General features: G+C 58.9%; 2 protein-coding genes across 2 annotated transcripts; one reads left to right on the forward strand and one right to left on the reverse strand.

Annotated features, from left to right (window-relative positions):
* Positions 1-1,661: 1,661 nt before the first annotated feature.
* On the forward strand, positions 1,662-8,008 carry TGOLN2 (trans-golgi network protein 2). The gene is made up of 4 exons (XM_048054171.2): positions 1,662-1,813; positions 2,072-3,651; positions 4,457-4,540; positions 4,774-8,008. The coding sequence occupies exons 1-4, from the start codon at positions 1,756-1,758 to the stop codon at positions 4,777-4,779; spliced, it is 1,728 nt and encodes a 575-aa protein (XP_047910128.2). The 5' UTR covers positions 1,662-1,755; the 3' UTR covers positions 4,780-8,008.
* A 2,120-nt stretch (positions 8,009-10,128) lies between these two features.
* LOC106048888 (caspase-7-like) lies at positions 10,129-12,615 on the reverse strand. Its single transcript, XM_013200997.3, has 4 exons — positions 12,381-12,615; positions 11,924-12,096; positions 10,523-10,652; positions 10,129-10,448 (listed from the first exon to the last, which is right to left on the reverse strand). The coding sequence occupies exons 1-4, from the start codon at positions 12,613-12,615 to the stop codon at positions 10,129-10,131; spliced, it is 858 nt and encodes a 285-aa protein (XP_013056451.3).
* Between the last annotated feature and the right edge of the window lie 314 nt (positions 12,616-12,929).

Below are 12,929 nucleotides of genomic sequence, written 5' to 3' on the forward strand. Positions count from 1 at the left end.
CCTGCTTTGCAGCGGACGGCGATAGCGGCCCTCAGCCCTCCTCTTCCTCTGTGGCCTTGCGGTCTTCCTCGCTGCGTGGGGCCGGGCACGCTCGCCATCCTTTTTATCTTGTTTCAGTCAAGAAAAGGGTCGGAGGAAAGCGAGCCCGGTGCGAGCCACCCGGCGCTGCGCTGATGTCAGCCCCGCGCTCGGTATTTGGGCAGAATTCAGTTCCCAGATATATTGTTGTAAATCCAGAGGAACTTGGCCTCGGTTCAGTTACTCTTGACTTCCAGGGGTGTGAGTGAAAGCCGAATTGGCTGGGCATGCGAAATAGCCTCGCTTGTCTGTTTTAAATCTCAACAAAAGCATCGGGCCAACTGTTCTTCTGTCTCCTTAGAAAGGCAGGCATGGGCAGAACCGAGCCGTTAGGATTATTGGAATGCATTGAATTGAATAGCGGGCTGAAAAAAAGAAAAAGAAAGAAAGAAAAATCAACCACATAATCCATCATGCTCCGAGGCCAAGTCGGGATTATTCCCCAAAGCATTAGCGCTGCGCAGGACTCGTTCGGTTTGCATGTTGGATGATGCTGTGCTGTTTTTCTGTATTTCAGCGTTAAACAGGGGAGGCTAACGAATTTGTGGCATCCTTGCGGTTCCTTCTGGAGGCACGTGGGACTCGTTGCTGGTCGTTGAAGGTTCAGCAGTGCTCAGCGCCGCAGGAGGGTGCGTTACGGACGAGATGGCTCCGGGGACACCGAGGGAACACCGGGAAGCGCGCGCGGCCTGGCGCGGTCAGACACCTGAAGGCTCTTCTCGGCAAATCCGCTGGTCCAAAGGGGAAGGAGCGAGCTGAGCGGGAGGGCAGCTGGGATTTGTGCCTATAAATCAAACTGCGGAGGCTCGGCGGCACCACTCACGCGCCTGGAGGCCCGGTATCAGAAGTCGTGGTTTGGGGAGGGCAGGGAAAGCTGGGGTGAAACCTCACGAAGAACGATGCGACCCCTGCCCAATTCCCCTCGCCGAGGGACAGAGCCGAGCTCGCCGGGTGGCAGCGAGGAACACGAGACCCAGGAACGTTTGGAACTCTTTGTTTTACCGGAATCCCCCCCAAAAAGCCCCCAGACATCAGTGCCTGGCAGGAGACAACCCCAGAGCACCTCTGGACGGCTGAGGTGACGCGGGGCTGGAAGGCAGCGAGTGATGGCAGCGGCAGGACCACGGCACTGAGGGGGTGACGGCAGCGAGGGGCTCGGCCCTGGAACCGTCCCCGGTTTGGGGCAATATCCTCGGAAACGCGGAGCGCCTGCCTGGAGGGTGCAACGGGGGGCGCGGCGAGCACACCCCAGGGGAAATACGGAAACGGAGAAGGGAGGCGCAGCGGGACGTGACCCGCCAGTTCCTGGGAGCCACACGGGGCCCGGGGGCGGCCCCAAAACCGGCCGCTTTGGCCCCAAAACGCCGCTTCCGGCCCGGGCTGGAGCGCGCCGTGCTGAGGCCCGCAGGGCGATAAGCCCCGCCCACTCCGGCTAGGCCACGCCCCCGCGCCACAAAGCCACGCCCACCGCTCTCCCCACCAACAAGCCCCGCCCACGCCCAGTAGCCCCGCCCCTGCCGTTAGCCCCGCCCCTCTTCTCGCCAAGCCCCGCCCCGCCCCGCACGCGGCTCTTGGCCGCTCCCTCTCGCCCTGCCCCCTTCTCGCGAGATCTTCTCCCGGAAGCGGCGGCGCCTGGCCGGAAGCGGAAGCGGGCCGGGTGGTCGGAGCGGGGCTGCCATGGCGCTGCGGCTGCTGCTGCTGCTGCTGCTGCTCGGCGCCGGGACCGGGACCGGGGGTGAGCGGGGGCCCTGGGACCGCGAGGGGGAGCCGGGGGGGGGGCTGGGTCCCGCTGGGGTACGTGCAGACTCCCGCTGGGGTACGTGCAGACTCTCGGCTTTTCGCCCCCCGGGGGGCTGCGTATGGGGCTTCGGGGCCGCCCGCCCCGGTTTGGGCCCTTTGGGCCGCCCCGTTCCGTCCCCCGGGCCGGGGCTGCCGCACGGGAGCTTTTAGCGTTGGCTGCGGGCGGTGACGGCGGTCTGTGTGCTCGTTGCAGGTGCGGGGCAGGGCGCGGAGCTCCCCGAGGCCCGCAGCACCCCCGGGATCGCTGAGGGATCGCTGCCCGGTGCCCCCGAGCGGCCGGAAAGCCGGCCCGGCGGGAGCCACGGCCTGCCCGGCGGGAACCGAGCGTGGGGGGAGAGCTCGGAGTCGTTGGCAGCCCACAGCAGAAAGGTAAAACGGGAGCAGAACACGGGTAACGGGAACCAGAGCAATCCCCTGAGTGACGGAGGCAACAACGGGGAGCCGCAGAGCGGCAGCACCCAGCACCAGGGCAACGACAACACCAGTGACGAAGATCGCCGGCAGCATGGCAGCAGCACTGGTGGGCAACACCAGAATGATGTCAACAGCAGCAGTCAGAACGGCAAAGATAAAGAAGGCAAAAACGAGCCAAATGGCGTCAGTGACACCGAGACACAGAAGAAAACCCAGCAGGGTGGCGGCAACGACGGTCGTGGCAGCAACGGGGAAGAAAACAACACTGAGCAGGACAAGCACAAGCAGGTAGACAGCACCCAGCAGCAAGGCAACAACAGGCAGGGAAGTGACGACCAGCAGCAAGACAACAACACGAAGCGAAACGGTGGCCAGCAGCAAGACAACGGGGGGGTGAACAGCAACCAGCAGCAAGACAGCAGCAGCCAGGGAAATGGCGGCCAGCAGCAAGGCAACAACAGGCAGGAGAACAGTGACGGGCAGCAAAATGATGACCGCCAGGAAGACAGAAACAAGCAGCAAAACGATGCCCAGCAGCAGGACAACAACAACAGGCAGCAAGACGAGGACCAGCAGCAAGACAAGAAGCAGGAAAACAAGGACCACGAGCAAGACAGCAAGACGCAAGAAAACAAGGACCACGAGCGCAACAACAGGCTGGAAAACAACGACCAGCAGCAAGACAACAACAGGCTGGAAAACAACGACCAGCAGCAAGGCAACAACAGGCAGGAAAACAAGGACCAGCAGCACGACAACAGGCTGGAAAACAAGGACCAACAGCAAGGCGACAACAGGCTGGAAAACAAGGACCAGCAGCACGACAACAGGCAGGAAAATGGTGACCAACAGCAAGGCGACAACAGGCAGGAAAATGGTGACCAACAGCAAGGCAACAACAGGCAGGAAAACAAGGACCAGCAGCAAGACAACAACAGGCAGGAAAACAGCAAAAATGAGCAAGACAGCAGCAGGCAGCAAACTGGCAACCACCAGGAAGAGAGCAACGTGAAGGAAAATGGAAGCCAGCAGCACACCGACAGGCAGGAAAGCAGCGACACCAACAAGCAAGGCAGCAGCCAGGGCGCTCAGACGGGCTCACAGAGAGAGAAAAACCCATCGTCGCAGTCGTCCGTACCCCTTCGTGACAACGAAGGCTCTCCAGACAGCGGGGAGCTCCAAGAGGAAGAGGGTGGGGGTGGGAACGGCAACGGGGGCTCCTCGGTTAGTAAGGGGAGAGAGAAGAGCATCCCCGCCGCTCCCAGGGAGCAGTCGGAGAACAGCCACTTCTTTGCCTATCTGGTGACCACGGCCATCGTTGTTGCTGCCCTGTACGTCGCCTACCACAACAAGCGCAAGGTGAGTGCCTCTGCTCCTCGCCCGGACCGCGCCTTGTGGGCTGGGAGCTTCCTGCCAGACTGTCTGGGACGTGCTCGGCTGCAGCCCTTTCCCCTCTGCTGCTCTGGTTTTTGTCTTTGGTTTCCTGCCAAAGCCTCCCGTTCGCTGAGCGTTAATGTCGCTGAGGGTTAATGTCGATCTGAGCCCTGGTCTCAGCAGCTCTGGGGTGAACAGAGGGGTGTTGTGACGGGTTTTTGGGATGAATTTGGGTGTTGTGACGGGTTTTTGGGATGAACAGAGGGGAGTTGTGACGAGGAAGGTGGGTCTCCATGGAAATTGGGTGGCCTCAGCTCCGGCAGTTATTTTCAGCTCCGAGAAATGGAGCTGGGAGAGGAGGAAAGGAAACGACGTGTGAAGTTACCCCGTGTCTCTCACAGACGAGGAGTTTTCTGTAGCAGGTTGCAAAAGACTCGTCTTTAAATAGCAGCGCACGGAGGGACGCAGCTCAGAGGACAGAGCTGTTGTCCTCTGCTGCTTTTTCCCTCCTGCAGAGCTATTTTTGAGGTGGGGAAAAGAGAACAGCTTCTTACTGTTCTCTGCCTGTTAGGCAAAGCTCCTCGTTGCCTGCTTTCAGTCTTAGCTGCTTTTAAATTATGACACTTGTTTGTTTCGAGTGCTTTTTCAAATGAAACGCGGGCTTTAGACGGAGGTAAGTGGAGCTTGTCCTTAGCTCAGCGGAAGTTTGGCTCTGTTTGAAGTGAGAAGAAGGTATTTGGTTGTTACTGACCTGCCCGCGTTGGCCCTGCCTCTCTCTCTCTCTCCAAAGATCATCGCTTTTGCTCTGGAAGGGAAAAGATCGAAAGGCGGTCGACGGCCCAAATCTGGTGATTACCAGAGGCTGGATCAAAAGGTAAGGCCTGCCTGATCTGCCGGCTCAAACCTCCCCATTTCCCCTCCCCAGGGTTTGGGGAAGTTGTTTGCCCTGCCAGGAATTTCCTGACTTGCCCCCGGGGTGCGGTCAGGTGGCCGGGCAGTTGGAAAGGGCTCGGCTTTTGTTTGAAAGTTCCTCAGCGAGGTTCGGCCCTCTGAAGGCCTGGTGCTTTCTCAGGGTAATTGCTTAAACCTCTCGTTTTGCCTTTCCAGATCTAGATTCCTCCTCAGGTGTCGAATGGAACAAGGATGCCCGGCGCTGGAATCCTGGGACCCCACCGACTGCCCTGCTGTAGCACTCTGAATCATAGCTTTGCTGTCGTCTTCGGACTTCAGAGAACAGGAAGGAGAAATGCTTCTAGTTCTGCACCTGCACCTTGGTAACGTTAAACCTCTCACTTCCTTAAAACGCATTTCTCCTGCCCCAGCTGCCTGAAGGTGAGCTGCTTTTCTGCCCGGGCGTCCAGGCTCTTGTCTGTGGCGCGCGAAAAGCCAGCTCCCGGCACCTGGCAGAACTCCTGTGTCCGACTGAAGTGGAATCGGCCATCTACTGTACTGACGTCTGCTCTTGAAAAAAGTCTGCCTGCGAAATGAGCCATCTGGTTGTCTCCTCTGAGTCCTAGAGCTGCCTTCGGAACCAGCACAGAGATCTCTTCCTCTGTCCTTTCTATTTGGATGCTAAGGTTCGGAGCGAGGCTGATTGCACTAGCTTGGAAATCATCCGCCACGGACCCTGATTTGATTTTCCTGCTTTCTTTCTCCCTGTGATGAAGAAAATGTCGGTCTGACATCGAGGTTTCTCTGTAACGCGCTTCTTGGGAGGTGCTGGAGCTTGTCCCTGGCCCTTTTCCTGTAGCTTAAACTTCCTCTGCCTGCCTCGTGGAGGTTGCACTCCGCGCGGCTCGTTCCCTCGCAGTCCCCGCGGCTCAGGTGCTCGCCCTGACGGTGGCGTTCGGTTGGAGGCTGTGAAGGGGCCGCTCAGGCTTACGGAGCCCTGTGCCAAATCGCTGCGGTCGAGTTGTGGCGGACTCGAGAGACTTGATTTCCTCCCTGCTGTAGGATGTCGCCGTGTGGTAGCGCGAGGTGTGCGGTAATCCGGCAGCGTTTGGGATGGGCGAAACTCGCAGCCCTTCAGCCCCCTTCCTCAGAAACGCAGCGCCGAGGCCCGTGAGCGTTCAGCGCTCTTCTCTGCGGCGCTGAGCCAGCCTCCACATCGATCGTGGGGCTCGCTGTGCCCGAGTCCGTGGGTCGGTTCCCGCTGAGAAGCGCTGCTCCGAGACCGCTGAGGGGTGAGGAAGCTGTCGGTCCTGGGACTGCACATAGGTGGGCGCATCGCGGCGTGCTGGGCACCTCGTGGCTCACAGCACCACCTCCGAAGCCGTCGCGGCCCACGGCGGGGCGCGCTGCCTCCACGTGGCTCCTGCGTGGAGGCATCTCCCGAGCCAGGTGCCCTGCCCGTGGGAGGCATCGTGGCTGCTCACGCGCCTCTGCCAGCCCCTGCTTTGAGGAGTTTTGTGTCGCTGAATGCACACACACGGGCAGCTGCTCGGCGCCGAGCTGGTTGCCTCGGTATCACTGTGGAGCACTTAAACCAGGGCCCGGGACGTACCGGCTGTATTTCAGGCTGCAAAACACGTTGATCGCTGAGTTAGAGCTGTGACGCTGTTCTTATTTTTGTAGTTCTACTCCAAAGATGTTTGTTTGAGACAGGGCATTTTGGGAGGGCGCGCGAAGTGCCTGCCAGCTTGTTATTTTGTGCTTTTTTTTTTCCCCCTGATGTGGGCAGAAAAAAGAAAGGCATGACGCATGTGGAGTTCTTCACACGGGTAAGCTTCCACGCCCGAAGCTCTTGCCGACCGTACGTGAGTCATCCCCTTGCCGACTGACTGCACAGGAAGAATCCTGTCCCCGTGCGAGCCGCTGAGCTCGGGGGCCGATTTCCCTTCCGCTGGCCGCAGGAGCGCCTCGCGGCGCCAGGCCTGCCCTCCTGCAGCCTCCCGAGGCTGTGGACAAACGGGGATCTGCCTGCGGTCGCTACAGATAGTCACGTTGACAGGGGCCCGGTTTCCTTGCGTGGAGATGAAAGCTGCAGCTCTGTTCTGTTTTTCTTGTGGCTCATTCCTCTTGTAAGAGGGGAGAGGGGGGGCTCTGTGCACAGCTTGACCCACTTAAGAGAAAAATCTTTTTTTTTTTTTTTTTTCCTTTTTTCCCTAGCTGTCAGCCAGCACAAAGGGAGAGCGGGAGAAAGTCCCTCTTGACTTTAAATAGCTCCCAAGGTTTTCGTAGCAAACTTCTGATGCTAAAAGTACTTGCAGAAGCTATTTTGGTGAGCGGGAGCGTGAGGTGGGGGGAAGAGAAAGGAAAACAAGTCTGGGAACATAACCCTGGAGGGACATGCGCTGTCTGGGAGGAGTGGGAGCTCGCGCAACAAGGCGTTGCTGTTTGAGAGATGCCGGCTGCGAAGTCAGGCGCGCTGTCGGGCGGCCGGTGTACGGACAGGATGCGGGGTGGGAGGCGGGGGCTTCTGTCTAGTGCCAGCGGGGGGAAACCGTCTGCCAAGATGTGAAATAGCGCATGCGTCTGGGCTGCTCCTTCCTGAAGTTTTAGAGTTTGTGCTGTGCTCCTGCTTTGTCCTGTTTCTTTTTTTTTAAAAAAGCATTGAAGAATAGTTTACAAAGGCGTTTCTACAACCTGCTTGCTTTTATATCCCACGAGCTTTTTCAGATGTCTTTCAGTCCTCCGTCACTCCGAGTTCTGGTGGAAATCCCACCCCCGTTGAGAGCGCTGGGCTGTTGGTAGCAAGCTGAAGCTTCTGATAGCAGGGCCGCTGTACCTCAGGCGTCTCAGTCGCTGTTCCACTGTCAGGTTGTGCCGGGCAGAGCAGCACGAGCTTTTTACCAGGTTGCCGAGATCGAACCTCACGTCTCTGCCGGAGCTGTCGCCTTGCTTGGTGGCTCCGGCAAAGCGGGAAGGCGCCGAGAGGCCGAGCCAGCACCGAGGGCAGGAGCCTCGGCCGGCAGAGCTCGCGCGGCAGCGGGGGACTCGCAGCTCAGCCTCCTCCTGCCCAGCAGCTCCCAGGTGCCCTCTGTTCCTGGGAGCAGCCTCCGTACCCCAACGGCGTGAAACCTCTGGGAATGACTTCTGTTGATTTCTGTTTTGTTTTGTTTTGTTTTTTTAATGGGATTTGAATTTATGCAATGCGTTTCGAACTGGTCAAGGTGCGTGGAACCTTTTCCCTTTGGACACAAGACGTTTTTGAATGGATGGTATCTGTCGGTACGTAATTTTTGCCAAACGTTCCTGTTAGGCCAGCTGCCTTGCCAGTTTGAATCAGCAAATGGTTTGTTTTCTGCTGCAGTGCAACGCACCTTGCTTTGAAGGATCAGAATTTTTATATTTCTTTGTACTTTTTTCTGTGTGATAAAGTCAATAAATGATTTAAAAAATACGCTGTTTTCACCTCTGTTTTTTTTTCTGCGTGCGCTATTTGCCTGGTCTTTGAAACCTGGCAGCGACGGTGCAGGTTAGTTCCTCCTTTTGCAAAAAAAAAAAAAAAAAAAAAAAAAGCTTTAGAAAACCCACAAAGTCTTCGAGCTGTGATTTATGTTCTAAGCTTTGTGGGGGAGCCTCGATTCGCACAGGTAAACTCAGACGGCGTGTCACCAAGCACCCTGCAGCCGGAAAGAGCTGAGACAGCCTTCAGCTGCCAGCCTGTGTGAGAAGTTTCCAGACGGTTTCACGGTCGGCTTCGCGATCAGCAGGCGCTTCCCTGCCTGCTGACTTGGTTCCCTCTTCAGGCTGCAGGCTGTGGGGTTAGCGAGGAGCTGAGGCTGCAGTAGCGATGCTTTGAGATTTGTCCTGCTGCATTCCCTCCTTCTCCCACAGGGAGGCTCCCTGAGCAGGACCCAGCGCAGCAGCTGAAACTGGGATGGACTGGGATGGACTGGGAAAGAGGGAGCCCAGGGAATCAGGGCCAGGCTGTGTGGGGTGCTGCTGGTGACCAGCCTGGAACGGGGAGAAGAAGCTGCCACGGGCCTGAGCTGCCGCTGCTGAGGGCACCTCGGGGTAGCACCTGCAGCTGCTTCCACATGGAAGAAACTTTCCCCTTTCCTCCACTTTTTCTCTGAAAGGAGAAAATCTGCCCTGCTACGCTCGCCTCCGGCTTGGCTGACCCCGCGGTGTGTGCAAGGGAGGGGCTGGAGGAACAGGGAGGGCTGCTTTTATTTTGCCTTTTTTTCCCCCTAGTTGACCCCATTGCTGAGAGAATTAAAAGAAAGGGTGAAAGCAGGGAATTAAAATGAAAATTCTGTTTGGTCGCATGGTGGGCTGTCAGGCGGAGTGCCCTTCCACACCTTCCTGCGAGGAGATGAGTGCTGTTCTGCTGCATGTCTTCAGGGTGATTTCCCAAAGAAATCAGGGTTGTGCTCCTCCAACAACTCCTCAACCCCCTTGCTCAGTTCCAGCCTGATTTGGGGGTGCCATAAGGGCCTCAAAACTGTTTTCTTCCTACAGGTAGAGGGAAGCAGCACCCTAGCAGGTCCTGCGATGTGGCGACCCAGGCTCCAGGTGAATGCTGAGCGTGGGGTTGTGTCGGGGCAGTGACACCGCACGCCCATGGAGGTCTCAAAGTCCAGGGGAGGGCAAAATGCTTAGTGAAACACAAATTATCTGCGAGCTGGGCAGGGCTCTGTTTACCGAAGCCCAGTTATGCGGGGCTAAGCTGAGAAATACCGATACAGGCAGGTTTTCTGCGAGAGGCCCTCAGGGTGGAGGCGGCGGAGTTAAGGAGTTAACGTGGGAGCACAAATCTGCTCAGCCCTGGGGCGAGGGTGGGGGCATCCCCTGCCTGCTGCAGTGCCTCAGACACCCAGGAACCTGCAGCAGGAGCAGGTCAAGCAAGCACCTCGGTCCCATGGGGTGTCCCAGCCCACCCAGCCCCCTGCACGCATCCCATGGGGTGTCCCAGCCCACCCTGTGTGCAACCCGTGGAAGAGGAGGCTTGCAAAGAGCCAGTTCTCGGTCGTGAACTGAGCCCTGCCTTGAGCAAAGCTCCCAAATCCGCACCCCGGCCCCCATCCCGAGCTAACCCCCCAGCCTGCAAGTCCCACTGAGCACCCTCATTTTTTAAAGCCTTGAGCGAGAAGCAGCCTTATGAACAAACAGCTCGAGCCTGAGGTGATCTTTACACCGCAGCAGCAGTATTTTCATTGTGGGTAGGGCAGGTAAACATCAGCTTTTCCTTTTCCAGGAAAAAAGCCCACGTCCCATGGCCCGTGCAGGTTCACTGAGATAAGATAGAGTGTACAATGCTGGAGCTCTTCCGTGGGAGACAGCTGGGGGCTGAGCAGGTCCAAGAGCCCTGCTGGAGCCATGCCGGGGCTCAGGGCTGCCGTCACGGGCTTCTTTCGGGCAGCCCTGCTCTCAGACCCTGCTCCCTCCAACATGGGAAGGATCTGGCCCAGATCTTCCTGGTGCTACTCCCCCAGGCGGTTCTGGCACACCCCAGGTCACCTTCTCAGAGGGGTTTTCTGCTGGTTTTCCCACAACTTCCCCTTCCCCGCCCCCCAACTACGTAGCCAGGGACTTCTTGCAGCCAGGCTGCCGCTCTTCCTCCTCCTCCGGCCCTCCCTGCTCAGCCAGGCTGGGAAGGAGCCAGGGGCTCCCAGACATGGCCGAGAAGGGGAAGACCTCCCGCGGCAGGTTGGTGACGAAGCAGGGCATCTGCTTGCAGCCCTCATATGTGCCCCGGGCCTGGAAGCGAAGGGCCACGTCCCCGTTGAGCCGGGTGGCCAGGCGGCTGAGGGCCAGGCTCCGCTCCTCCCCGTCCAGCGCCCTGAGCAGCGCCTGCAGGAAACTGGATCCCGAGGGGTTCAGGAAGGCCCCGTAGCCTGCAGAGGAAGGAGAGACGTGTTGGACCCGGCCGTGTCTCCTCCAGGTTTTAGCTCACGAGGCTTTTCCTTACCCGGGCTGCAGGCGAACATGACGGCGGTGTTGGGAGGGATGCGGAGGTACTCTGAGAAGCTGCATGGCTCCGGCTGCCCGCCGTCAGTCTCCAAAAACACCCCCTGGTCCAGCGTGCCCCCCCGGCAGGCCTGTGGGCAGAACCACGGCTGTTGGCTTCCCCTGCTCTGCTCCCAGAGAGCTCCTGGGGTCTTCAGGGCCCCCCCGTGGACCTGCAGCACCCCCAGGAGAGCTCTGCACCCCATCCCGCTCCCCAGGCCCCACGTGGCTCCTCTCCAGGCTCTTCCCTCCCCATCCATCCAGGCCCGAGCTCAGCTTTGCTGAGCCTCCCTTCCCCATGAGCCGTGCTGCCTCCTCTCCTCCCTATGTGAGCCTGGTTCCCTTTGGGGCTCCAGGAATACACCCAGAGACCCCCGAGTCTGCTCGGAAAGCGCCAGCAGACTCCTCCTGAGTGCAACGTTTTGTGTGTGGCTGCTGATTCCATGCGGTGCTTTGTTGCTTTCTTCCAGGGATGGGGTTTGGGGAAGGCTGGAGGAGGACCAGCACCGCCGAGCCCGCCCTGAGGACCCATCGCATCCCCTTGTGCTACAAAGCCCCAGCGGTAAATCCTCGCTTTGGCTGCCCACAAAGGAGCTGCACTGAACGAGAGGTGGGTGAAGGCCACCGGGAGTCGCGGTGATGCCAAGGGGACCAGCACGGCCCTGGGGTGTTAGCCCAAAGGGAGGACAGCCCTCGGGGCGAGGTGTCAGCGTGGGCCCGCACCGGTCCCCGGTTTTTCTGGCTTGGCTGTTGGAGACGTCCTTGGTCGTCACCATGCCCTGCACGGTGCTGAGCCCTTTGACCAGAAGGAAGCGAGCACCGTGAGTAATTTACACTCGCTTTCAGCTGAAGATTTCTGTGTATCTGCATATCTGAGCGGCAGAGCTGGTATCAGTCAAGGTTGCAGGTTGCTAGACTGTTTGTTTCCTCAGGGAGCTAGCCTAATCCTCCCTGAGCCGATCACTTCCAGCTCCCAGTGCTGTCCTGCCAGGGCGCGCTCCCAGTCCCCAGGGGACCAGGCGTGGGGATTTTCCTCCGCACCACCAGGCCCCTCCTGCGCTTCTCCCAGCCCCACCGCAGGAGGGGGGCACGGTGATGGAATTTGAAGGCAACTCTTGCTGATTTATCCACACCCTGGTGGTGTCTGGGGGGGGGGATAGTGCTGTGAGCAAGGAGACCCCAAAATCAGCATGAAAAACAGAGGGGCGGTGGGTTGTGGGGGGGGTGAAGAAGAGACCGAGCTTGCACAGGGGTAGCAAAGTCCACAGTTAAACCAAATACAGGCTGACAGCTTGTGTTTGTGCTAGTCTAACTGCAGAACCTTAGCAAAAAGGGATCAAATTATCACCAGCAGCTGCGTTACCTGGATAAAGAAGACTTTAGGTCTTTCGGCAAGCACCGGGCAATTCTGCGGTGACAAAATCCGGAAGATCCGGGTCAGCTTAAGAGGTTTGCAGTCAGAGCCGAATACGGCGCCCTCCTCCCCGTGGCTGGAGATGATGCTCACGAAGAAATCCCCGTGCTCGCGGCTGCACTCTGTGGGGGCACAGCCGAACCTAAGCTCTGCCATCCATGGCCACGATTTGGGGTCTTTGGGCAGCTCCCAGTGTGCTGGGGACTCCCCTGCCTATCCAAATCTGAGCCCCCGTGGTGGGGCGACCCTAAAGGGCCTGGGTCTGGCTGTGGGGTGAGTCCCCAGCTGCCGCTGAGCAGCGACTCGGCTGTCACAGGGTGCTCCGACCAAGCTGGGCAGAGGCAGAGGTGGGAAGCAGGAGCTGGCTGGGCTTTGGGGAGCGCGACGGTGCCGCAGGGGCGCGTACCTTGCTGGTAAAGGTCTTCCATCTCTCTGGCCGTGCTGTTGTGCATCAGCTTCACCTTGTAGTTGAGCTCTGAGAGTGCCTTCGAAAGCTTCTCCGCTTCCCTCTTGGCTCCTCTCCGGGCCCCGAGCGCCTCATCGCCGGTACTGCTGCAGAAATCGGTGTTGACGATGATGAGAGCCCGGCTTTGCCTTGCCTGCGCCATGCTGGGGCGTCCCCTCGGGCACATTAGTGGCATCTAAACCCCCCCCACGGCCCCAGCGGGGAGCTCAGGCTGGCGGTGAGCCCCGAGTGCTCCTTCGACTCAGTGCCAGCGTGGGCTGAAGGAGGAGGGCAAGGCAGGAGCAGTGCCCTGTCACCTGCCAGATGTCACCTGGGCATGAGTCACTGGGGCAGGAGATGGCCACGGTTTGCCACTGGGCTTGCTGAGCACTGTTCAGCCTGTGCCACGCAGGGAGGGGAAAAAAAAAAAAAAAAGAGGATTTTGGTCCAAGGGGGTCATTGGCAAGGGCAGGGGGATGTTCACCTGCACCTCCCTGCATGGGATGGGGA

The sequence above is a fragment of the Anser cygnoides genome, chromosome 26, assembly GCF_040182565.1.
Source record: "Anser cygnoides isolate HZ-2024a breed goose chromosome 26, Taihu_goose_T2T_genome, whole genome shotgun sequence".
NCBI lineage: Eukaryota > Metazoa > Chordata > Aves > Anseriformes > Anatidae > Anser > Anser cygnoides.